Source organism: Coenobita brevimanus, chromosome 39, assembly GCF_032717465.1.
Source record: "Coenobita brevimanus isolate Jiangsu-jjx chromosome 39, ASM3271746v2, whole genome shotgun sequence".
In the NCBI taxonomy this organism is placed as follows: Eukaryota; Metazoa; Arthropoda; class Malacostraca; order Decapoda; family Coenobitidae; genus Coenobita; species Coenobita brevimanus.
The window spans coordinates 13,921,487-13,946,334 of record NC_136992.1 but is presented as its reverse complement, the minus strand read 5'-3'; the positions used below and the strand labels follow the sequence as shown (position 1 = coordinate 13,946,334).

Here is a 24,848-nt window from a genome sequence, read left to right as displayed (position 1 = left end):
AAGAAGGGAACAAGTCAAGAGTGAGAGCAGTGGAAATGAGTTACTTGAGAGGAGCATGTGGAGTGACGTGGAGGGACAGGTTGACGAATGAAGAAGTGAAGGAACGTTGTGGGGTAGATGTGGATGTGGTTGAAAAGATTAGGAGAAATACACTGAGGTGTTGGACATGTGGAGAGGATGGAGAATGAAAGACTGACTAAGAGGGTGTATGTAGGTGAGGTGGAGGGAGGGAGAGGGAGGGGTAGACCGAGGATGAGGTGGAGGGATGGAGTTGAGAGGTATATGAGGGAGGGGGGGGTGAGTTGGGGGGAGGGGAGTCAAATGGTGGGTGACAGAGTGACTTGGAGGCGTTTTGTCTGCGGCCACCCTTTGCGGGATTAGGGCGTCGGGCTATAGATAGATAGATAGACAAAAATAAAGGTGAGCGAAGTGAGTGCAAGAATTATCGTGGCATAGGTTTATTGAATGTGGTAGGGAACATATATGGAAGAATTACAGTTACCTCTCAACTAACACGAGTTTAAAAAACACGTTTTCGTTTTAACACTAGCAAATATTTAAGGAGGTATGTTTAACTAACAAGGGTTTCTCGATTTAACGCGACTCTACACGTACGTGATGGTTTCAAATTAGCCGCGCGTGCCTTGGACAGTCCCGAGCTGATAGACTGTGTGTGGCAGTTTATGAGTTTATGCATAAATACAATTTTTTATTTGTCTGTTGCTTAAACTGGTTTTATTCGAACTATAACATTCGAAAACGAAGTTTGGTCCCATTCTGAGCAATTTGGCTCATTTTCTAACAAAATTTGGCCAGGAAAGTGATGGTAGATCTAAATTGTTATACCTTGATGCTGCAGAACAGAAAGAAAAAAACCACTCAGACCAAGATAGAGCAGTTCTTTATGAAGAAGACAGAAAACTTATCTTCATCACCAGTAGCACCGGAGTCAGAGGAAGAGGAAGAGGAAGGACAGCAGAGTGAGGAGGGACAACAAATTTAGGGTGGGGAGCGGCGGGAGGTGGGGTAGCGGGGTAAGGAGGGACAGCAGCAGACGACGAGTGATGCATAGATGAACTGAGGCTGTGTTTTTATTGTTTGTGACCTACTTACTGTAATGAAAATGTTGCTTTTATTGTAGTGTTTTTATGACCTACTAATGTATTAATAATGTTGAGGAACTTTCACAATGCTGTGAATGAAGCAGAATAGAAGGAGAAGTCATGTAAAAAACGAAAACAGTATGTATTTGGGGAGAAATTGTAACACTTCGGCCCAACTAGGGCTAAAATGTTTATTTCTCCCCAGATATGCTTTTTTTGTTTTTTACGTGGATTTTCCTTCAAATTAATATTGTTGCTTTTAAGTTTAGAGTAGCATAATTCCCCAAACTGGTAGACTTTCCCAGAGTCCAGGAACGTAACCCCCAGTATTACCATTGTTTCCTATGGGAAAATTATGTTTAAAAAACGTGTTTTTAACTAACGCGACCTCTCCAGGAACCTAACCCTCGCTTTATTTGAGAGGTTACTATAGTGTAGAGAATGTAAGAGAGATATCAGAAGTCCTAGTGAGTGATCAACAGGGTAGCTTTAGGAGTGGCAGAGGATGTGTAGATCAAATATTTGCAGTGAGACAGATAGCAGAGAAGGCTTGTGTGAAGGACCATAAGGTGTTTATGTCATTTATGGATCTGGAAAAAACATACAACAAAGTGGACAGAGAAGGGTTGTGGAAAGTTTTGCACATGTACGGTGTACTGTACAGTAGATGGTAAGCTGCTAGGTGCCGTCAAAGAGTTTTTATGATAGTAGTGAAACATGTGTAAAGGTTAATGGGCATCTAAGTGAATGGTTCACGATCAGTGTGGGCATGCAACAAGGTTGCGTGATGTCCTCATGGCTGTTAAATATACTGTATACGGTAGATTCGCGATTTGAGACCAAACAAAACAATGATCTTACAATAACATGGGCATTTAATATCTCCCATAATTTCATAATTGCCTGGTAATAGCACTCAGTTGCGCGAGAGAAACTGTGGGAAATGGGTGTCTTGGTATTGGATTTCCTGATACAACTCGTGTGTTATGCTTTTGTTGGTCACTGCTTGGCTTCCTCGATGCGACCCGACCCACGTGACCCCCATACCACCTGCCACAGCCTCAGCCCTGCTGCCTACCTCAGTGTTGTGTGAACGGTCGCTGTGATAAGTTTATTTGCTTATTTCCTTGCACCTCGTTTCCTCTCAGAACTCTGAGCACATGGTTCCAAACTGACTTTAGTTATGCCTAAGCACCTTGAAAGTGCTATGAACACAAGAAAAGCATTTATTCTAAATAAAAATGTAAAATTGTTGGACGAAGTAGTGTGTGGTGTTGGAGCTTAAATGCAAATGATCAGACAGATAAAATGAGTCGCAATGTTTACGATGTGGATAGTTTTCTTTGTTGGAGAAAAAAGTTAATGATGAAGGAGCATCAAAATTCATGCATTTGCCTTTAGTCCAATGTGTGGGGGGAAAAAAAAAAAAAAAAAAAAAAAAAAGGGCTCGATCATTGTAGTAGTAGTAGATGTTGTTGTGCCCTAGGCAGTCTGGCCAAGAGAGAGAAGAGAGAGAGAGAGAGAGAGATATGGTGGATGAGTGTGTGAGGACGAAATGTTTGGAAGTTGGTGAGGCTAGGGAACTGATAAGAGATCGAGCAGACTGGATGAATGTTGTGAGGAGAGGTGCATGATCAGGGATTTTGGCACCCCTTTTTAACGTGGCAGTTTCCGAATTGATTCAATCGGATATGTTTATACGAAGCTGCAGAACGTGTTGAATGTTTTTCAGGTATCCGATAGAGCCAGGATTCCAGGGGCTTGCATTTTGAGTGAATGGAAGCATGGCCTGTTGGATTGGGCAGATTTGGGCTGTCTAGACATTGCTACTCCTCGCCCTGCCCTGAGGTGGGAAAGGAGATCCGGATCATGATGATGATGATGATGATGATAATGTTATATAGATGGATTGGATATATATATATATATATATATATATATATATATATATATATTTATGTATATATATATATTTATATATATATATATATATATATATATATATATATATATATATATATTTATATATATATATATTTATATCTATATATATCTATATATATATATATATATATATATATATATATATATATATATATATATACGGTATATATGTGGTACAGTGGTAGAGTATGCATTTCGTACACAGGTGAACCAGGGTTCGCGCCATGCCAGGGTGATAAACTTTTGGGTGTGTTCATCCGGCCACGTACTGCATTGGCGGACACAAGGGGTGTTGTGGTTGAACCAGTGTCGCCTACTATGAAGTATGCTTGCACCCAGTCGGCTTGCGTGGGCCGATTACACTTGGTTCACAGACTACACACACATATCCAAAGCCACTCCAACACCACAGTTACACCTACAAGCACTTCTCACCCTACATACAATCACTACCAGACAGCCTAAGCCACTTGGTAGAGATACATTGGCTGTATCGTCCCGACTTCGGTTGGGATAGGCCGGTCCTGCAGTGGGTACTCAAACGGCTGCTGCTGCTGCTGCTGATGATGATGATATACAGTATATATATATAATTATCCATCCATCCATTATCTAATCCTACATTACCCCATGAGGAGCATAGGAGCCCGGGACTGGGCAGTTGGTCCCGACATTTAAAATGAGTGACCAGCCTCACTCATCCCTGAGTGGCATTACATAAGCAGTCAACTCCAACCATCCCTTGGATATAAACCTTCACCAGCTCAATCCGACTGGAGCGCAATGATTACCCACTAAACCACCAGGCGCCAAAATTTCGTTATATAGTTACCACTCAGCGTAGTAAATGGTTTCCTGGTGTACAGGAAACCATATGGCTCGTCACTCTGTGTAGAGTCACCCACAGGCAGAGGGAAGAGGAAAAAAAGACAGAAGAGAGAGTGTAAAGTTACCCGTAGGCAGAAGGGTAAGGAAAGAATGAGGGAAAGAAAGGTGGCTTTACATTGAGTGACAAGCCAAATGGTTTCCTGTAAGCCAAGAAACCATTCACAACGCTGGGTGGTAACCATATAACCAAACCATACGTGCTCCCAACGTGTCAACAAGTGGGTTGGTGGAGGGTTGGTGCCCCTCCCTGTAAAACAATTAACTCAGTGTCAAATGGCCACCCTTTACGGGATTAAGGTGTCTGGCAATAGATAGATAGATAGATAGATAGATAGATATACATATATGGCAATAGATAGATAGATAGATAGATATACATATATATATACTGTATATATACATATATATATATATATATATATATATGTATTATATATATATATATATATATATATATATATATATATATATATAATGATATATTGATATTCAGTAATCACTCCAATATCCGAAGTAATAGAGCCATAGGCAGGTCCGGATATTGGGCCCCAGCTTATGGACCCTAACTCAGAGAAACACCTATACAACTCCCTCTGGACATGCATAGCACCTATTTAAGACCCAAATCACACCAATAAGGCACATAAATGACTGAAATAAATGCAAAAGAAGCATAAAATGAGGGTTTAGAAGTAGGTTCATACAATATTAAACATTCTGGTGACTGGCTCCTGGACTGGTACTTATGGACCCTAACCTGGCCTAACTCAGAAAAACACCTTCCTACTGCACATGCATAGCTCCTAACACCCTATTCACACCAATAAAGGACATTAAAGAGTGAAATGAGTTAAGTGTAGTATGGAAAAAAGTACAGTATGAAACATTCTGCCTACTTACAGCAAGTCCATGGCCACCTCGATGAATAACCGCCTCCTCTCGGACTCTGACAGTAAGAAGGATTTCCTGAAGCACTTCCAGTACACTGTTCCTGAAGTCTTGCACTGAACTTAGTCAATCGCACACAGAAGTCCGTTCTCTTCACAGTGCGCACTCCTGTCTAACTAATGCTCCATTGTAACTTAGGAAGTGTTGCACTCTGCACTTTAACTTTTCCCATTCTTCTAATAATTTTCCAAAGCCAAAACAAACAAGTCTATTTACGTTAAATTTTGTTCCAATTGAGTCTTTTCTCTCACAACTGTAAATCCTTAACACAACACACTGTTTTTTTTCACTGCACAACACTCTAAATTCCCATGTGGTCTAGTGGAGAAGTTCTTGCTGTTTATTCACTGTTAGAGTCCGAGAGTATCACTGGCAGGTGACCTAGGGGTGCGTCGCTGGGTCGTGGTGATGGCGTACCCACTACAGACGACTCTGAAGACAGCCGCGAACTCACGTCGAGCGGTGACTCCACCGTGGCTAATGTGCTGGGCTGTGGCTCGGAGCATGAGGGCCTGTCTTGGGGAGGCAACGGCGTGGAGCCAGGGCTGGGCACAGCGGGGGTCACGGGCCTGAAAAAACTGTCAATGGTTGCATGACGCAATGACTGATGATTCTGATGATTGATGATGCGCTGCCTGAAAGCGTGCACTTCCTCCACGAGTCCCAAGGGCCCCATCTCCCTGTCGCAGTCCGGGTGTTCCAGGTAGTCTAGGACGAACTCTAGATGTTCCCAGAGTGTGCTCAGCTTGGGGATGGCTGGAGTAGTGTCCTGCTGAGAGGAGTCTGCATCATCGTCGGCTTCCTTGTCGGAATCTTCAAGTTCGGTATTGACACCTGCAACTGAAGGCGCGATCTCAATATCAGATAATGTCTGATACCCAGGATCGCCCTCGTCGTCATCCAACCACTCACGAACATCGTCCACATCAACATCGTAGCTGTGCATGGAAGTCATCCACGTCAAACCCTAGAAAATCATACTCCACATCCATTCCGAGAAGCAGACGAGACCAACCATTTTCCAGAGTCTTCACAGGGACTTCCTTCCATGCACTAGCCCAGTTGTACAGCGCGGACTTCATGTTGTAGCGGCGAAGGTTTTCCAAAGTCCGCTTGCCTCGTGTGTCCCGTCCCTCCCTGCGCTCGTCCTTGCCCTCGAGGACAACCATCACCTCGTCCAGGAACTTCCGACAGTATAGGCGCTTTGTTGCCATGATCACTCCTTGGTCCATTGGTTGGATGAGAGCAGTCGTAGTAGGTGGCAGAAACATGCACCTAATCTGGCCATTCTCAGCAACCAAGTCCTTGTCGCACGGGTGGGAAGGTGCATTGTCGAGGAGAAGGAGGGCCTTTACCTGGTCGCGCGGGATTCCCAGTGTCTTTGTCTGGTAATTGATGACCTCCTTGACGAAGTGGCGGTGGAACCAGTCTTTGAAGATCACAGCTGTAAACCATGCCTTCAAAGAATGGTACCAGACGACAGGAAGGACATCCATCACCCCAAGAAGACACCGAGGCTGCTTTGTGCGGCCAACAACAACGGGCTTAAGCCAGTGCATGCCGTTAGCATTGGCACAATACAAAGCAGATATCCGTTCCTTGGAGAGCTTGCGGCCGGGTACATGCTTCTCCGTTTCCTTGGCTAGAGTGTTTGTTGGCAGCGAGCGATAGAATAGACCAGTTTTGTCAAAGTTGTAGACTTGACCGAGAGTGAGGCCCTCCCTGTCGATCAAGCCCTTCACCTTGTGCCGAAACTCGTCAACTCCATCCTCGTTAGCGTCCAAAGCTTCGCCATGAGCTTTACGGTTGGTAAGGCCATGCCATAACTTGAACGCAAAGAGCCAACCCTCGGATGCCTTGAAGTCTAGGGCGTCGTGAAGCCTGAGGAACTTCTCAGCAGCAGCCTTCAGCTCCGTTCCACGTACCATCACACCAGCAGCACGTTGTTGTCGATGCCAAATCAACGTGGATCGGTCGATTTCTGCAAACTTAGGGGTAAACATCACCTTCCTCTCCACGTTGCGTTTGCTTCTTGACAAGAAGTCAGCCGTGTACTGCATGAGTTTGTCTCGGGATCTCTTAATATCGAACAAAGTAGATCGGGCCAGGTTAAACTCGTGGAGAATGCGGGAAGAAGACCACCCTGCATCTACTTTCTCCAATATCTCCCGTTTCTTCTCCAGAGTCAACACCACTCTCTTTTCTCAGATGGCGGGGCCATCATCACACACACTAAGAGGAGGCCCGAGAGCAGCAGGAGTGCCTGCAGCAGGTAAGGCACCACCACAAAAGCGATCACGTGGGCAGCCATAACGACGAGCGTGCACTCGCGGCGAGAGACAGGCGGAAAGTGGGGAGGATGCAGTGGCACTCTGTCGGATGTCGGAGGAATGACGCGCCACAACAATGCTCTCACGCACCGCACGCGGGAAGTTCATATTACGGGCGAAAAAATTCGTTTTTTATTTTTTATTTTTTGGGGTTTTCGGACCATTTTGGGAATATTGGATCCCAGGATGATTATGTCCGGTTAGTGGGGATGTTCGGATATTGGGCGTCCGGATGTTAGAGTGATTATAGTATATATATATGTATACAGTATACAGTGCTCGTCAGAAGTATGGAGTGCCCTGCGTCCCTCCTGAGAAACAAACCTTTCAACATTGAAAAAACATATAAATAATGCATTTTATTTACCTTTAGTGCTTCGTAGGGTAGCCTTTACGTTTCTTCACGGACCTGAGACGTCTTGGAAGTGAAAGGGCGAGGCTCCTGAGGTGCTGGAGCGGTATTTTGTCCCAGGAGTCACGAATGGCGGCTTACAGCTTAGTCAGAGAGCTCACGTCCTTCCCTTGGAGACTCTTCTTTACGAGGTACCAGAGGTTTTCAATTGGGTTGAGGTCTGGGCTATTTCCTGGCCAGTCTGTCATGAATGATACCTCACAGTCACGAAGCCAATTGGTGACCGATTTGGCCTTGTGAGCAGGTGCACCGTCCTGCTGAAACACTCGTGCACCTGTTAGCTCGAAGGAGTCTGGTAAATGATCACACAGAAGCTCCAGGTAAACATCCTGATTCACTCTGAGGTTCTTGGGAAGTACAACAAGCTTCCCCAAACCCTTCCCTGAGAAACAACCCCATACCATGAGTGAATCAGGATGTTTAACTGTGCTTTCTACATACCGTGGGTCAAGTGGGTCACTACCTTTGCGTGCTCCTCTGTTACAGGTAACACTAAACGTTGCCTCATCAGACCACAACACTGACAACCATTGCTCCTCACCCCAGTTTAGATATTTATTAGCAAAGGCAAGCCTACGAATTCTTTGGCTGCTAGAGAGAAGAGGCTTTTTCACAGGCCTGTGACTTGTGTAACCAAGCTCATGCACCCTACGAGACACTGTTCTCACTGACACCTCACCAAACACTTCTGGGTTGCTCTCCTTAATTTTCCTTGCACTCACACAAGGATTAAACTCCACTGCACGTTTTAAAACATTAACAGACCATGGGGAAGTTTTCCTAGGCCTACCAGACCTCGATTTCTTTGTGGGAACTTCACCACTGTTTTCCTCCCGAAACCGCGCACACCAACGATGCACTGTCGATCGTGCCACACCAACCAATTCACTAATTTCCTTTGTCTGGTGGCCTGCCTCCTTTAGAGCAATGATCTGGGATATGATTTCACTCAATAGTTCACGGGTAGGTGCCATAACAAAGTTTTAAAGGCCAAAACACTGCGGGACACTCGGTAAAAAATGGCGCAATTTGAGAGGGACACTCGGCGGAGTTCCTCTCTCTCAGGCAGCCCGTGGGCGACTGAGGCGGGAACCAACCAGCGTGTTGGAAGGCCTCAGGCTACCGTGACGTCATGCTCGGAGCTCAAACTTGTGGCTCAATTCTTACCCCCAAAAATGGGTGATTCTTTTTGGGCCATAAGTATTGCGCGCCCGGCGGACAACGCTGAATACTTCTGACGAGTACTGTATATTTATATATATATATATATATATATATATATATATCTCTATATATATATATATATAGAGACTATATATATATATATATATATATATATATACAGTATATATATATATGAGGCTGCGCTTGCGAGTTTGTACCATGCAACATTTTTTTAAAAAGCCAGAAATTGCGTTTAAAGTTTGCGAATACTGAAACGATCATAACTCCGTTGTTTTTAAAGCTAGAGACTTCATTCAAAGACCATAATGAAGGGTAAAGTATGCCAAATATGCCAATATTATTAATCACTGAAAATAATATAGGCAAATATACGAAATTATAGTTTTTTCGAAATGCCAAAAATCGGCAATTTTTAGTATACAACTTCAACGAAGTATAACTCCGTTATTAACCCTTTAAGTCCGGGTCGGGTCTTAAGACGGGTTCTCTTGATGGATTCCGGGTCGGGACTTTTGAGTAAAAGAGCCTCAGGCAACGGGTGGCATCGTTTGATACCCCCAACCTTCCACGTTGCACTCAGAGGGGTCTGGGCTCTGACGTCATATGTAAACAAACCTGCTGGTACAAATGTACCGGGTTTTAGGGTGGATTTTTTTTTTATTTTCGCATTTTATGCTCAAATAATTACCTAAAAATGACTCATAAACCATAAGATAATTTTCTACAAACAAATATATGCCTAAAATCCTTCAAAAATATGCTGTAATAACAGTACATGTGACCGATTTTTTTTTCACGTCTGCAACGCGCGGAGGTTAGGCAGCGCGATTGTGCGTAGCGTGGAGTTAGAGGGAAGTCTTCACTTTTCGCCCTCAGCACAGTCTTCAGATGAGATGGCAGAACCGGACAGCAATTTGCAGAACTCTGAAGTGACTAGTAGACTTGATGAAGAGAGGGAAGTGCATGACATCACCGATTTTGAAGGATTTTCCGACAGTGATACACAAACTCCATCAACCTCAGGGGTATCAGTGAGTAGTGCTGGCGTGAAACGTAAGTTATCGCCAGGTTTGGAGTACGATAGTGATGACCAGGAGAGTGGTAGTGACAGTGAGGGGATGGCACAGGAGAGTGGTAGTGACAGTGAGGGGATGGCAGACAGTGACAGTGATGGATTTATTCCCGTGAGTGACGAGAGTGATGATGATTCAGACCTAAGTGATGATGATGATGATGATCCCAGGGTGTGTGACCCTCCCGTAGGCCTGGTGGTATTGGTAGTGCTGGTGGATCTGGGTTTATCTGGGCAAATGGTGATAGATTCATACCAAATTGCTATAGATTTGATGCAACTCACAGTGGAGTGACAAGGGCTGCTGGAGTAGACAAAAACAGTTCTGAAATGGAGTATTTTCTCCTGTTTTTTGATGGTGAAATTCTTGATTATTTGGTACAAGAAACCAATAGATATTATCAGTTCATGAAGGACAAACATCCTTTTTCTCCACACAATAAAATGAAACGTTGGTATGATACCAGTGTACCTGAAATGTACACATTTCTTGCACTCGCTCTTCTGATGCCACAAGTAAAGAAGCAAAATGTTCGTGACTACTGGAACCGAGATCCACTGATTCATACCCCAATATTTCCCAAGTACATGCCCAGGGACAGGTACCAGCTACTCATGCGATTTATTCATTTCACAGACAACAACCATCCCAGTACTGATGACCGCCTTTGGAAGGTTCGTCCAGTAATTGAAAAGATAAGGGAGCGTATTCGCTCCTTCTTTGCACCCTATCAGAAACTTGTTATTGATGAAAGTCTCATTCTGTTCCGTGGCAGACTTATATTCAAGCAATACATTCCCTCCAAAAGACACAGATTTGGAATAAAAATTTTTGTTATTTGTGACTGCCTAACTGGCATAGTGTTAGACATTATAGTGTACACTGGCACTGATATTGATGTACCTGCAAGAGATCCCTAGGATTTTCTGGCTCTGTGGTAAAAAAATTGATGGCACCATTTCTGAACAAGGGACATGTTTTGTATACTGATAATTGGTATACTTCCCCATCCCTGTGTAGTTTCCTTCATGATCATAACACTGGTAGTTGTGGGACAGTCCGGAAGAACAGGAAATATCTTCCAAAGTTTGGAGGACGTAGTGCTCGAGGAACCTGTGAGCTCTACAGAAGTGATCCTTTGCTGTGTGTCAGATGGACAGATAAACGGGAGGTTTGTATGCTGAGCACCTTCCATCGTGGCAACTTGATTCCATCAGGAAAAGTGGACTATAGAACAAAAGAACCAGTCCTCAAACCGGACGTAGTAACTGATTACACAAAAAATATGAGACTTGTTGACAAGTCGGATGCCCAAATAGGTACTGTGGAGTGTATCAGACGTACCGTAAAATGGTACAAGAAGTTATTTTTTCATATGGTTGATTTGTCAATGCTGAATGCCTACCATATGTACAAGGCAGAAACCCAAAAGAAGAAGTCACTGAGGCACTTTGTTCTGGAAGTGGTGAGACAACTGCTCACCAAGTATGGAACACTGAACAAAGACCGTCCTGGACGCCACTCTGAACTAGCTGCTGACAGACTTGTAGCAACGGGATTCGCCAATAGGCACTATCTACAAAAGCTGCCTTCAACACATACCCGAAAGACTGGACAGCGATCATGTCATGTCTGCCTTCATTCTGTGAGAAAGCCGCGGAAGAACAACCGAGTGAGCACATGGTGTAAAGAATGTGGTGTCGCACTATGTTTTGAGTGTTGGCGTGACTACCACACACTTGCAAAGTTCTAGCCAAACAGAAGTAATGGATAACAAGAAGAAAAGTTTTGTTGAATGAGAGGAAATAAGTTCTGTTCTGATTAGTGGAAGCACAGGTAAAAGTTCAGAAGTTGAAATTAGTTTTTTGAATATGGAAACAAGTTCTGTTTTGAAAATAATTGTACACAGAAGCAAGAAATAAGTTTTTCTAATAAGAAAAGAATGTTCTGTTCAAACTATAAGAAGAAGAAAAGTTTTGTTGAATGAGAGGAAATAAGTTCTGTTATAATTACTGGTAGCATTAGTAAAGTTCAGAAGTTGAAGTTACAATTTTAGAATATGGAAACAAGTTCTGTTTTGAAAATAATTGTACACAGAAGCAAGAAATAAGTTTTTCTAATAAGGAAAGAATGTTCTGTTCAAGCTATAAGTGAAAACACCAGATAGAAAAAAGTTGTTTGTTTACTTTCTGCGGCATCCTCATGGATTACCCATACTGCATTCATCAGCTTCATCAGCTGTAATTTCAGTAATGGGTAGGTAAAATATATTTATTTTATTATTTTTATTGATATTTCATCATTATCCATCATCCCAAACACATAAATCATAAAAATATGACATGTCAAATTTCCCGAAACTTTTGCCTCCCGGGGCATGTCTGCGGATTCTGAATTGCCTCACAGAGGGGTTAATAATGCTAGAGACTCCATTAAAAAACCATAGTAAAGAGGAAAGGATGCAGATTAAGAATATATAAACAGATTTTGGATAAATCAATTAGAGCAAGAGAAAACACCTGTTTTCCTAGTGCAACAGAATTTTCACTCAAAGTTCATGATCACAAAACCATTCAGTACATAGTTGTTAATAGACATAAAGACATCAGATATGCACTACGGGGTGGTGATAATGCACTAGGCCACCACGTGCATTATCACCACCCCCAGTGCCCTCAGGTAGTGCCACACATCCAACATTATCACCAGCGTCATTAGTATCATCACAACAAACCCATCACTATCACCATAACGAATTATGGCACCAGGAGCCACATTACCATCACCAGCAGCCTCACATAACGGCACACTAGCTTCTCCATTATCACCATCATTACTATGACTATCACTGCTCTCCAAAGCAGCCACACTGACACCATGTGCTTTATCCATAAGACCATGGCGAGCTTTGTGGGTGTAAAAAACGGCCGCTTTAAAAGACTTGGAGCCTTCAGCAGGGCCGCTATCTTGTATCCCTGAAGGCCCGGCGGTAGGGTCATCAAGATACTATCAGAAGACATTAAGAGCACAATGAACACATACACACACGCACACACACACAAAAGGAAAACTGTAGCTTTTGTACTCGGAGAATGACACACGAGACAAAACTGGGCCTTTGCAGTACCGCCAACAGCATGCGCTGGAAACGCTGAAAATAGCACGTAGCCCTATCATTAGCATAAAAGTTTCTGGGTTAATGAGAAACAATATTGACCTTATTTACCATGTTAGAGCATTTGCAAAATTTACTTAATAATCTGATACGTAAATTAAAATTATATTCATAACAATTGTTAGATGCTAACAATAGCTAACAGTATATTGCAAGTGGATGAGCTGTGACTCACCCTGTCGTTGTCGCTTGGCACAAATTTGTCCGCGCTGGCGGTCTGTCACCCACCCTCACCTTACAAATCGATTTCAGTGTTGTGTTTTGGAGGACTTTCAACCTCATGTCTAGTTCAAAATTGTAGCAGGCGACATGCCTGGGATATAAAAGAAAGGTCAAAATAGTGATATAACATGAAAAGAATGATCGGCTTGGATGGCGCTTGGTACAAACTCGCAAACGCGGCCTCATATATATATATATAGATATATATATATGTGTGTGTGTGTACACCAGGAAACCATTTACTACACTGGGTGGTAACCATATAACCAAATTTTGGCACCTGGTGGTTTTGTGGGTAATTATTGTGCTCCAATCGGATTGAGTCGGTGAAGGTTTATATCCAAGGGGTGATTGGGGTTTATTGCTCACTTAATGCCACTCAGGGATGAGTGAGGTTGGTCACTCTCATCTTAAATGTCAGGACCAACTGCCTAGCCCTGGTCTCCTACGGTCATCATGGGACAACGTAGGATTGGATGATGGATGGATGGATATATATATATATATATAATTTTTTTATTCATTTGTTTTTCCTTCCTCTGTTCTGTTATTTGAAATATATATATATATATATATATATATATATATATATATATATATAAAACTATGTAATGTAGATATAGCACGGATCATGGTTTGTCCTTGATTATTGTTTTTTTGAGTTGTTCTATATATATATATATATATATATATATATATATACAGTACCCTCGTGTCCAACACGGTAATATTGTCATCCATAGGTCCCATGTTGGACCGAAAACATGTTGGACAAACAACAGAGCTTATGGGGAAAAATGAATTATGTCAGCAACCCTAGGAAAAGTCACCCTAAATACCTACTGTATACCTTTACATACAGTATATTGGTACTACTGTAATTATAATAAATGGTGCTGTACTATGAACGATAACTAACCTTTTAGGATAGAGTTCGTTGGCTTGCGGGGAATGGAAGGTGGTATCCGAGGCTGTAGGTAGTCCTAATGGGTGCCCAGAGGATGGCTGCTGGCGTCACTAGTGGGTAATGGCTGCTGCTTCTCCTATACCTCCCTCATAAATCCTGCGAAATCACACTCAGAATCACTATCCTCATCTACACCCGTGGAAGGTCCTGCTTCTGCCTGTCCTAGCACTCCGTAAGCCTGCACTGCTGCCAGGATCTTGTCTTGGTTTTTTATTATGGTCCTCAAGCTGGCTTCATTCACGTCGTAGGCCTTGGCGATGTCCACTCTCCTCTCCCTCTTCTTCTTCCTCTTGATGATTTCTAGCTTGGTGGCCTGATGGAGGTGCCGCCGCTTCTTGGGGTTCTCAGAAGGCTTCCTAGGCATCGTGAGCAGGATAAAATGCAGTAGCAAGGGCAGAAAATGCAGGGAGAAAAAAGCACCTTCCAATGCGAATTATGCGACTGAGTGGCACTGTGGTGGGAGAAATTTAAACGAAACATCACATGAGAGCAGAAGCATTTTTGATTGGGCGACATCACGATCACATCACGATAGCGAGTGGGGGAGGCTACTTGATCAGAAGTTTTGATTGGCTGTCAGCATCACAGGAACGTCCAGTATGACCGTGTTGGACTGGGGGTGATCGTGCTAGAGGCGAACTCTGCAGATTTCACCCACTTCTCGGAGCCCTGTGTGTGTTATGCTAATGCACCCATGTTACAGTAATTAAATTTTATTAAATCATACTAATTTTTTGCTCTCCGTGCTGGACGCGAATCGTGCTGGACAAACGCATGTTGGAAGCGAGGGTACTGTATACCTATGTATATATATATATATATTGGCCATACCACGTTGAGTACACTGCATCCCGTCCGATCAGCGAAGTTAAGCAACGTTGGGTCTGGTTAGTACTTGGATGGGTGACTGCCTGGGAACACCAGATGCTGTTGGCATAACCTTCTTCCTACGCGTCAAGTGGGGTTGGTGGAGGATCAGTGCCCCTCCCTGTAAAACAATTAACTCTAAGCCCTTGGCCACCCCTTTTGGGATGCATGATGTCTGGCAATGAATGAATGATGAATGTATCATACTGTATGTAATGTAGATATAGCACGCATCATAGTTTATCCTTGATTATTGTTTTTTGGGGTTCATTATTGGTGATGTTTTGTTAGCTCATGTTTACTGTTAATGATTGTGTTGATATTACATTCAGTGTCAGTTGTTGATCCTTACTCTGTTTCATTGTTTTCAGGTAACATTACCAGGAGAAGGACGAGACAGAGTTTTTAAGGTGGCAATGAAGTGGCTGGCTCAAGTCAACCTTTATACGCTGGAGGAAGCTCTGGAAGGACGGACTAGAACCATACCCTATGATGCTATACAGGTCAGTTTTCACACCGCATTATATTTTGATCCTCTGTGGTTATGTGTAAGGAAAATTTCAGCAGCATTGTAGCTACCTATACCCTTGTTCAGTTCTTAATAATTTTACTTAGTATGGCATTACCGCAACAAGAGATCCTTAGGAGTGTGCAGCTGAAGTGGCTGAATTCCTGCAGTCTATAAGGTTCACATAAATTAATTCTTAGTGATCAGAATTCGCCTTTGGACTGTAAAAAAAAGCTTATAATGTTAATGAAGTGGATATGTAAACAAATATTTCATGTAAAGGCAGGAGAGACTTATTTCATGGCTCAGAGCACACAGTCTTTCTCCCACAACCACCTCCAGTTACTATTTGACCACCATTGCTTTGTGACATTGCAGCCTTATTTTTGAACTTATATATATATATATATATACTGTATATACAGTATATATATATTTTGTGGAATCTCAAATTTCGACAGTTTAGAATTCGATGAATCAAATTTCGATGCATTTTGGAGTGGTCTGCTTACCTTACTTTTCGATGCAAAGTCATGTATTTTGATGCTTTCAGGGCCAGACTCCAACCAAAACAAGCAAAGATAATATTGTTATGATGGGAGATATGCCAGTTAGGTAGTCTTGTACCATCTCGGAGTTTCTTGTACAGTAGTTCCCGTATCGATACGAGTCAGAGTTGCCAGTTAGCCGGCTGTTTGTGAGCATAGTTATTTCGTAAGTTATGCATTAATTTAATGTGCTTTTTCTCAATAATGTTTTATTTAAATGACTGCTTGTTAAATTATGTAGTTTAAGTTCGTATGGTAAATGATTTAGAGTGTTATGTAATGTGAGACAGTTCTTCATGTTTTGATGTGTCTGAGTTGGCAACTGTTGCCCGTCGAGAGTATACTCGTTAAATGTAGACGTTTCGAGAGTAATGCAATCTTATATAAGTTGGAGTAGAGATTATTACAAGTTTAGTCGGGTTTCAGGTCAGTTTGAGTGAAGTGCAGTCAGTTTTGGTTTGAGTGTAGTGCAATGTAGTGTCAGTGAAGATTGTATACTTTTGGTACTTGTGAAAACAGTGGCAAACAAACAGTGATGGGTTATTGAAGTTTGTAAGTGACAAGCCAAATGGTTTCCTGTGTACCAGGAAACCATTTACTATGCTGGGTGGTAACCATATAACCAAATTTTGGCGCCTGGTGGTTTAGTGGGTAATTACTGTGCTCCAATCGGAATGAGCTGGTGAAGGTTTATATCCAAGGGGTGGTTGGGGTTGATTGCTCATGTAATGCCACTCAGGAATGAGTGAGGCTGGTCACTCTCATCTTAAATGTCGGGACCAACTGCCTAGCCCTGGGCTCCTACGCTCCTCATGGGGCAATGTAGGATTGGATGATGGATGGATATCATTGGAACTTGAGAAGACAGTGAAATGTTTTAAGTGTAATTACTGTCGGTGAAGATTATTATCAGTACTTGTGTAATAAGTGAAGTGTTAGCAAGCATTAAGTGTACTAACTGTGAAGTGTTGTTAAACATTAAATGTAACTGCAATCGGTAAATTGTGTATAGCTCCAGTGCTTGTGAGAACATTGAAGAGAAGTTGAAAAGCATTAAGTGGAATTACTTGGAAAATAAAGACGGTGAACTTTAAGAAGCCAGTGTTTATTTTCGCCTCAGCTGATCTTGTGCACTGTACACCTTAAGGCTGACCATAGGAAGAACAACTTGCTGGGCAACGTCCTTCCTGTACTGTACTACTGCTGTTGGGCCTGTGGCAGTGTGGGGAGTGGGATGTAACAATAATGTTTTATTTAAATGACTGCTTGTTAAATTATGTAGTTTAAGTTCATATGGTAAATGATTTAGTGTTATGTAATGTGAGACAACTCTTCATGTTTTGATGTGTCTGAGTTGGCAACTGTTGCCCCTTGAGAGTATACTCGTAAAATGTAGACGTTTCAAGAGTAATGCAAGCTTATATAAGATGGAGTAGAGATTATTACAAGTTTAAAATGCTAGAAGTGAAGGAAAATTATAAGAAAAAGTATGAACCTAACCCAGTATCGTATGTGACGTGCTGTCAGGGCTAACCAAACCAAGCAAAAATAATATTTTTGATGGGAACCAAAATGCTGGAAGTGAAGGAAGATTATAAGAAAAAGTATGAGCTTAACCTAATATCGTATGTGACGTGTTAAGAAGAGAATGAAAATGAACATCTATTCATACAGTATATGAAGCATATGATGATATGGTTCCGAGACAATTCACCGTCAAGTCAGTTCGCCTGTCAGATAATTCCCCGTCAAAACATGGACGATTTCCCATCAGGACAATTTGCACCCTGGATGATTCCCCGTCATTCTATAAATATACTTATTATTAGTTGATCAGTACTTTAATAACCCGAAGATATAACAGGAGAAATTAAAGGAAGAGAATCAATAGTAGAAATACTAAAACTAAATGAATTACAGGTGTTAGCAAATACAGTAGGCAGAATACTGAAAATGAAGAGAAGTACGGTAATTATGAATATAAGGTGCAACATAGAAATGAACAATAGAGACTGAGAAAAAAAATAGTCATATTGTTTAAGGACAAGAGCACCCGGATGGGAGCAGCCACCACCAACAGCAAGCCATGTGAAAGGCGATGCTCTGTTGTCGCGGCCATTTTGCGACTGTCCTGCCAGCAGCCAGCCCTCTATAGCCAAGTGCCGCACTTTCAGCCTGTACCTTCCATATGTGGACATACATTTCACTGTAATTTAGTAGTAAGTATTTTCTTTGTATTTTTGTCACAACTTACCTGTTTCAAATGGCAAGCAAGAGTGGTTCTTTGGGTAGCAGTGGTAATGTACGAGAGCAGCCTGGCATCTCTAAATCTTCGCATCCAAAGGAGAAATGGCAATACAGGAAAGGGCAGAAATACACTAAGTATACACTTGCTGACAGTATGGCAATACAATGCAGAACTACAGTTACTTAACCACAGTTATAGTTCATAAAGTTTACAGGGGGTGTGGGCAAAAAATCATGCTTTTAGGTAGTTAGGTTCGGAGGCCCCGGACCCAAACTTATTTTTCCCATAAGAAGTTCAGCTTAAATTTCGATGATTTGAATTTTGCGGTGATTTTTAGGTACATATGCCCATCGAAATTTGAAATTTCAGTGTATATATATATATATATATATATATATATATATATATATATATACAGAGATAGCCCGGTTATCCGGGCTATATGGTGTTAAGGGGTGCCCGATTGGTCCGAAAGCATGATTAATCTGGAGGAACCAAAACACAAGTACTGTACTGTTAGACTGATTTATTTACCGGTAAATGTACATTTTAAGTACCAGAAAGACTTTTCCAGTTCAGTGTATATTCCTCCAGCTTGTTTCAGTATTTTTCAGACTATATTCAGTTCGTTAAATCACGTTTTCTTACGGAAAGATTTCCTCTCTGTTATTATCGTCACGTTCTAAAGCTGTACCTATGATTGTTTCCAGCACAATGGACGAAACTCATCGTACTCAAATGTGGACTTCGTTTCCCAACTTCCCAGCTGAAGATTAGGTTAGGTTAAATTATTAGGTGCAGTTAAGCTAGGTTAGGCCAGGTTTAAACACTTAGATTAGAACAGTGTCTTCGGCCAATACGTTAACGAATCAGAGTCGTCACACCAGAACAGTTAAAAACAGCGGGGAAACAGATTTAACAAGGAATGTTTATTTACCAACCCAGAAATAGTAAGAAAAATATAATAGACTATCAGGATGAACTGATTTGGTACGGTGCTTTTACTGCTTACAGCAAAGCGTATGTTTACCCCCCTCAAATCCTCAATGTTTGTGAGTTCAGAAATTTGTGTGCTCCCGTGGCAGACCTCGAAACCATTTTTTCAAAGTTATAAAGTCAGTTTCTTTTTCTTAGATGTGAAAAGACTCGGCTGGCAAACATGGCTTTTTCCCCTCCTCCCTAAACCCATCTTGTGATTTGCTATGATACGTGAAAGAATTAATAAAATTTGGGGGCATGTTACATTAGCATTTAAACATAATATTAGGGTGCATGTTACTTTACCATTTAAACATATCGGCGAAAACATCTGGGATGAAAGGACCGCCTAGCTGTTTGGGATGGTAGAGTAGGGTCGTGTAAACATACCAATGACCTTCGTTCCCTTCCCAAAACTGTTCACAGTTTTTATGGCTCTCCCTAACTCAACGTCACTGACACTGGTACAGTAAAGCATTGTTCAAGGCTGGCAGCCAAGAAGGGGTTAATGGAATACATATCAATACTCTCCCTTTCACACATACATGAATGAACAAAAGAATGTGCAATAAATGTACACTTAGCTGTAATGAGCAGAAATAACTGTATGCTCTGTCGGTCCGAAATGTGTTGGGAAGCGACATCGAACAAAGAATGTGGAACTGAATGCCACCTTACGAGAGCACGTGAGATGAAAGTATTTTTTCTTATTAGTAAACATGTTTGTTCCATTTCGTCCCCTATAATTTTGAAACTCATAAATTTTCGTCCAAGCATACATCCTAATAACCTTACCAAATCGATTCATATTGCTCTAGTTTGTTTTCTGTATTTTTCTGCCTATTTTGTGGGTGGTAAATTGCTTTGGCTGAAAGATTTCCTCTCTTATTATCATAACGTTCCTTAAGCCTTACCTACGATTCATGACTTCTGGGAGAAAATACCACTCTAGCACCTCAGGAGCCTCGCCCTTTCACTTCCACGACGTCTCAGGTCCTTGAAGAAGCGTAAAGGATACCATACCGAGCATTAAAGGTAAATAAAATGCATTATTTATATGTTTTTTCAACGTTGAAAGGTTTGTTTTGTAGGAGGGACGCAGGGCGCTCAATACTTCTGACGAGCACTGTATATATATATATATATATATATATATATATGTATATGCAAACTAACCACAGGAGAAATGAAAGGAGCGACAGTGAGTACTTTCGTATATTACATCTGAAGATGTAATATACGAAAGTACTCACTGTCGCTCCTTTCATTTCTCCTGTGGTTAGTTTGCATACATATCTTCACGGTGAAGTGAAGTCTCTGCATATATATATATACACACACATACTGTATATACAGTAAAAGCTTGATATATTGAATGCGGGATAAAACTGAAGCTTGAGAAAATGCAACAATTTTTTCCGTAAGGTACTCATAATATTCTAAAAGTCTTCCGTTCTGTCGCGAGGGATCGGGTTTCCGTAACAGAAACAAGCCAGTTCGTCCGTAGTTGTGGAAAAATCGTGATACACTGGAACGTTTCCAGCCGATCACGAAGCGCGGAGGTGAGTTTTTACTGTTTTATTTATGTTTGGGATACATGGCGTCTGGCAATGGATGGATGGATTTATTACGATTACTGCATTATCATTATTAATATTGTGGGTTCTGACTGCTCTGTGTGTATCATTATGACTGGCATAGGCAGCATGTGTGTATGTAGCAAAGCAGCTACAGTGGAAGCTCGATTATCCAGGCTCGGATTATCCAGCTTTCGGTATATCCGGGCCGTGACCAAATGGTTCAGTGGTACAGTAGTACATAGAATTATCCGTATGATAGCTCTTGTTTAAACAGGGAGCATCCAGTTGCTTGGAAGCAATGCATGGGTAAACCAGAGAAAGTCTGCTCACCCTGCCCCCACCCACACCTCCTGCTCACAACTCAATCAGAAGGGTGGTAGGATGGAGTTTGGTGAGGCAGCTGATACACCTGACCTAGCCTAACCTTGATTAACTACTTAATAATTTAACCTAATTTAACCTAACCTGGGCTCCAGCTGGGAAATTGGGAAACTAAATTCACTTTGGTTTACGATGAGTTTCTTCCATTATGCCTGAAACAATCGTACGTGATAATAAAAGAGAAAATCTTTCAGCAAGAAAAGGTAATTTACTACCCTCAAAATAGAAAAACACAGAAAACAAACTGGAGGAATATGAAGTGAATTGGTGAAGCCTTTGGGCTGTATGCTTAGAGGAAAAGTAATGGGTTTCCCAATTTTAGGGAACGAAATGGAACAAGAATGTCTGCTAATCAGAAAAGAAAAAAAGTTACTCATCTCGTGTTCTCGTAAGTTAGCATTCAGTTCTGCATTCTTCGTTAGATATCGCGCTTCCCAACACATTTCGGACAGACAGAGCATAGTTATTTCTTCCTCTTACATTTACTGTTCATTCTTTTGTTCGTTCTTAAGTGTACTTTATGTGTGAAAGAGAGTATTAATACAAACAATAATGCATTCCATTAACCCCATCATAGCTGCCAGCCTCGAACAATGCTCTACTAAACTGGTGTCAGGGATGTTGGGTTAGGGTGAGCTATAAAAAACTGTGAACAATTATGGGACTAAGGTCACTGGTATGTTTACACGACCCTCCTCTACCATCTCAAATGGTCAGGTGGCCTGCCACTTCATCTCAGATGTTTTCGCCGATATGTTTAAATGCTAATGTAACATGCACCCTAATTATGAGTAAGTTTCTTCCATTATACCTGAAACAATCGTAGGCAAGGCTTAAGGAACGTTATGATAATAAGAGTTGGGAGCAGGGCAGTGAAATGGCGGGGGACAGGGCGACGTGGAGGCGATTTGTTTGTGGCCACCCCAAACGGGATTGTGGCATCTGGCAATAGATAGATAGATAGATATATATATATATATATATATATATATATATATATACTGTATACAGGTAACTCGCACGGAACACGTGGGTTTCGTTCCTACCATGCCGTGTTAGGTGCGAAATCGCGTATATTTAAACTACTCCGTATTTTGCTCCCTAGACCCCCCAGATGTGTTGTTTTGCTGTTATCTGTCACTGGTAATCACTAGAAAGCACTTTAAGTGGTTAGAAGGTTTATTTAATGTTATAACTCACAAATACAGTACTCCAGAGCAAAACTTCAACACAAATACTGTACGTAAACACAAGGAAACATTCCGACACTGATCATAGGTAATCATATAAATCAGGTTAACTGCTACCAGTGCTTTAACTTACAAGTACATACCAGAACAGTACATATTTAACTTAGAAATGCAGTACTGTGATATGGAATGATTTCAGTACATAATCTGTTAGGAATGGCTGGAAAAAAAAAAAATGTTATGAATACATTTTCACCTTTTTGATATATGTTTATGGTAGTTTCGAGTTATTTTTTACGTTATCGTTGTGCCCATGCTTGGAAAAGGGGGCGAAAGAGTTGAATTTTCAGTCCTAAATGAGAAAACTGCACGTCCTCCAAGGCTAGACTCTGCCACGGGAGAATAAAGTGGAGAGTCAGTCCGATTGGCAATAAGGAAGTTGTGTCACAACTTCCAGCTCCCACACCACGAGAATGGCTAAAAAATAGAATCGTAATGCAGTTTCAGAACTAACAGTAAGTCTAATTATTACGAATACAGATACAAAGCAGAAATAAATACGTTTACAGACGGGGAAAACGTACTTCTTCCGTCATAACATGTTCGTCTTTCTCTATCCTTTTACGTTCATCTTTGTCATTTTACTTTGTTATTTTCGCAATATATATTGCTGTCTCGTAAACAGGGTGGTTGTTTGTGTTTTGCAAGGGAGGAAAAAGGTTGTATTTTCTGTCTGGGTCGAGATAATGGGTGTAACTGTGTGGTTAGGCATGGCCACTAGCGAAAAAATCGTACATCCACTTATCATGATAGCAGGTGGTGAACTGACTGACAGATGATACATGAGAGGGTGAAGTCAAGGTCAGCCTCATGTCCCAGATTTTCGTTCACTTCCCGAAAGTTTTCACAGTTTTCTACAAGTTGCATTGCATCAAATGATCCAAACCATTACAGCAAACCTGAGCAAATAGGTAAAGATACCAAGACAAAAATGTATTTTTCTCTTATTATAAGTCTTTAACGAACAAACAAAAAAGGCAATATTCCGATGCCGATCATGGGTAATCATATAAATCAGGTTAACTGGTTACAAGGCTTTATTTAATGCTTTAATTGCTTACAAGTACATACCAGAACAGTAAATATTTAACTTACAAATACAGTACTGTAGAAAAGCAGTACAGTGAGTTTAACGAACAAACAAAAAGCAATATTCCGACGCCGATCATGGGTATTCATATAATTCGGGTTAACTGGTTACAAGGCTTTATTTAATGATTTAACTTTATTTAAGTGCTTACAAGTACAGTACATACGAGAACAGTAAATATTTAACTAACAAATACTTTACAGTACTGTGGAAAAAACGAACAAATAAAAAAGGCAATATTCTGACGCCTATCAGGTAAACTGGTTATAAGACTTTATTTCTTGCTTTAACGTTATTTAATAGTACTTTAAGTTGCACATAAACTTACCAGAACAGTACAGTACTGTAAATATTTAACTTACAAATACTGTGCTACTGTACTCGGGAATGTCTCACTCACTGAATAATTTCCCGCCTAGATCGTCACGTAATCAAAACAAACCGCACGCTGTGGTGACGTTCGAGGATTTGATCTTTCAAAGGCCTCTCCTGCGTTAATTTGTAGTTTTCATAATGGTTTTTTTAATCTTACGTTGTCTTATATGTATCCCAGCCCTTACCGTGTATAATTGCGAGCGCGTTCCGTGAGATCGTGTTCTGTGCGAGTTACCTGTATATATATATATATATATATATATATATATATATATCAGTCAGGTCCCCTATGGCGCGGACTTCTGTGGCACGATTTTCTATGGTACGGCGGGGTGCCAGACCCCCCAAAAAATGAACCACGTGCATAAAATACCTGTGGCACGGGCATGGCAAGGTTTGAAACATGATGTCAAATTCCCCTGGTGACACACTCCTCTTTGTAAACAAAGAAGATTGTGACCACTTCATCTCCATACTGCAAGTGCTTCAACTGTGGACTTTTGTCTCTCTTCTGAGAAGGTTAAACTTCAACAAATTCGTTAAGTAATGAAACATTAAAGATCCTTTGGGTGTTGTGACAGTTTTATAGATTTGTTCGTAAAACCGCTATGAACATGTTAGTGACGAAGTATGAGCTAAGATGAAGTATATTGCCTCCCATCATCATCATCATCATCATCATCACATATATAAGAATGATTATTAATGTGTTAAATGTGAGTTTTGTAGACACTTGAGCATACAAACTTTATCAAATAAACTTCTTCAGTCAGTGC

At 41.3% G+C, this 24,848-nt stretch overlaps 1 protein-coding gene and 1 pseudogene across 1 annotated transcript in view; both read left to right on the top strand.

Annotated features, from left to right (window-relative positions):
• The window catches only part of AGO1 (protein argonaute-1), a 198,583-nt gene that overhangs the window by 42,258 nt on the left and 131,477 nt on the right, over window positions 1-24,848 (top strand). Inside the window, exon 5 of the mRNA XM_080270147.1 lies at window positions 15,486-15,617. Within this exon, the coding sequence (XP_080126273.1) occupies window positions 15,486-15,617 (132 nt within the window). The remainder of the gene's footprint in view (window positions 1-15,485; window positions 15,618-24,848) is intronic.
• Window positions 15,065-15,183, top strand: LOC145396927 (5S ribosomal RNA; annotated as a pseudogene).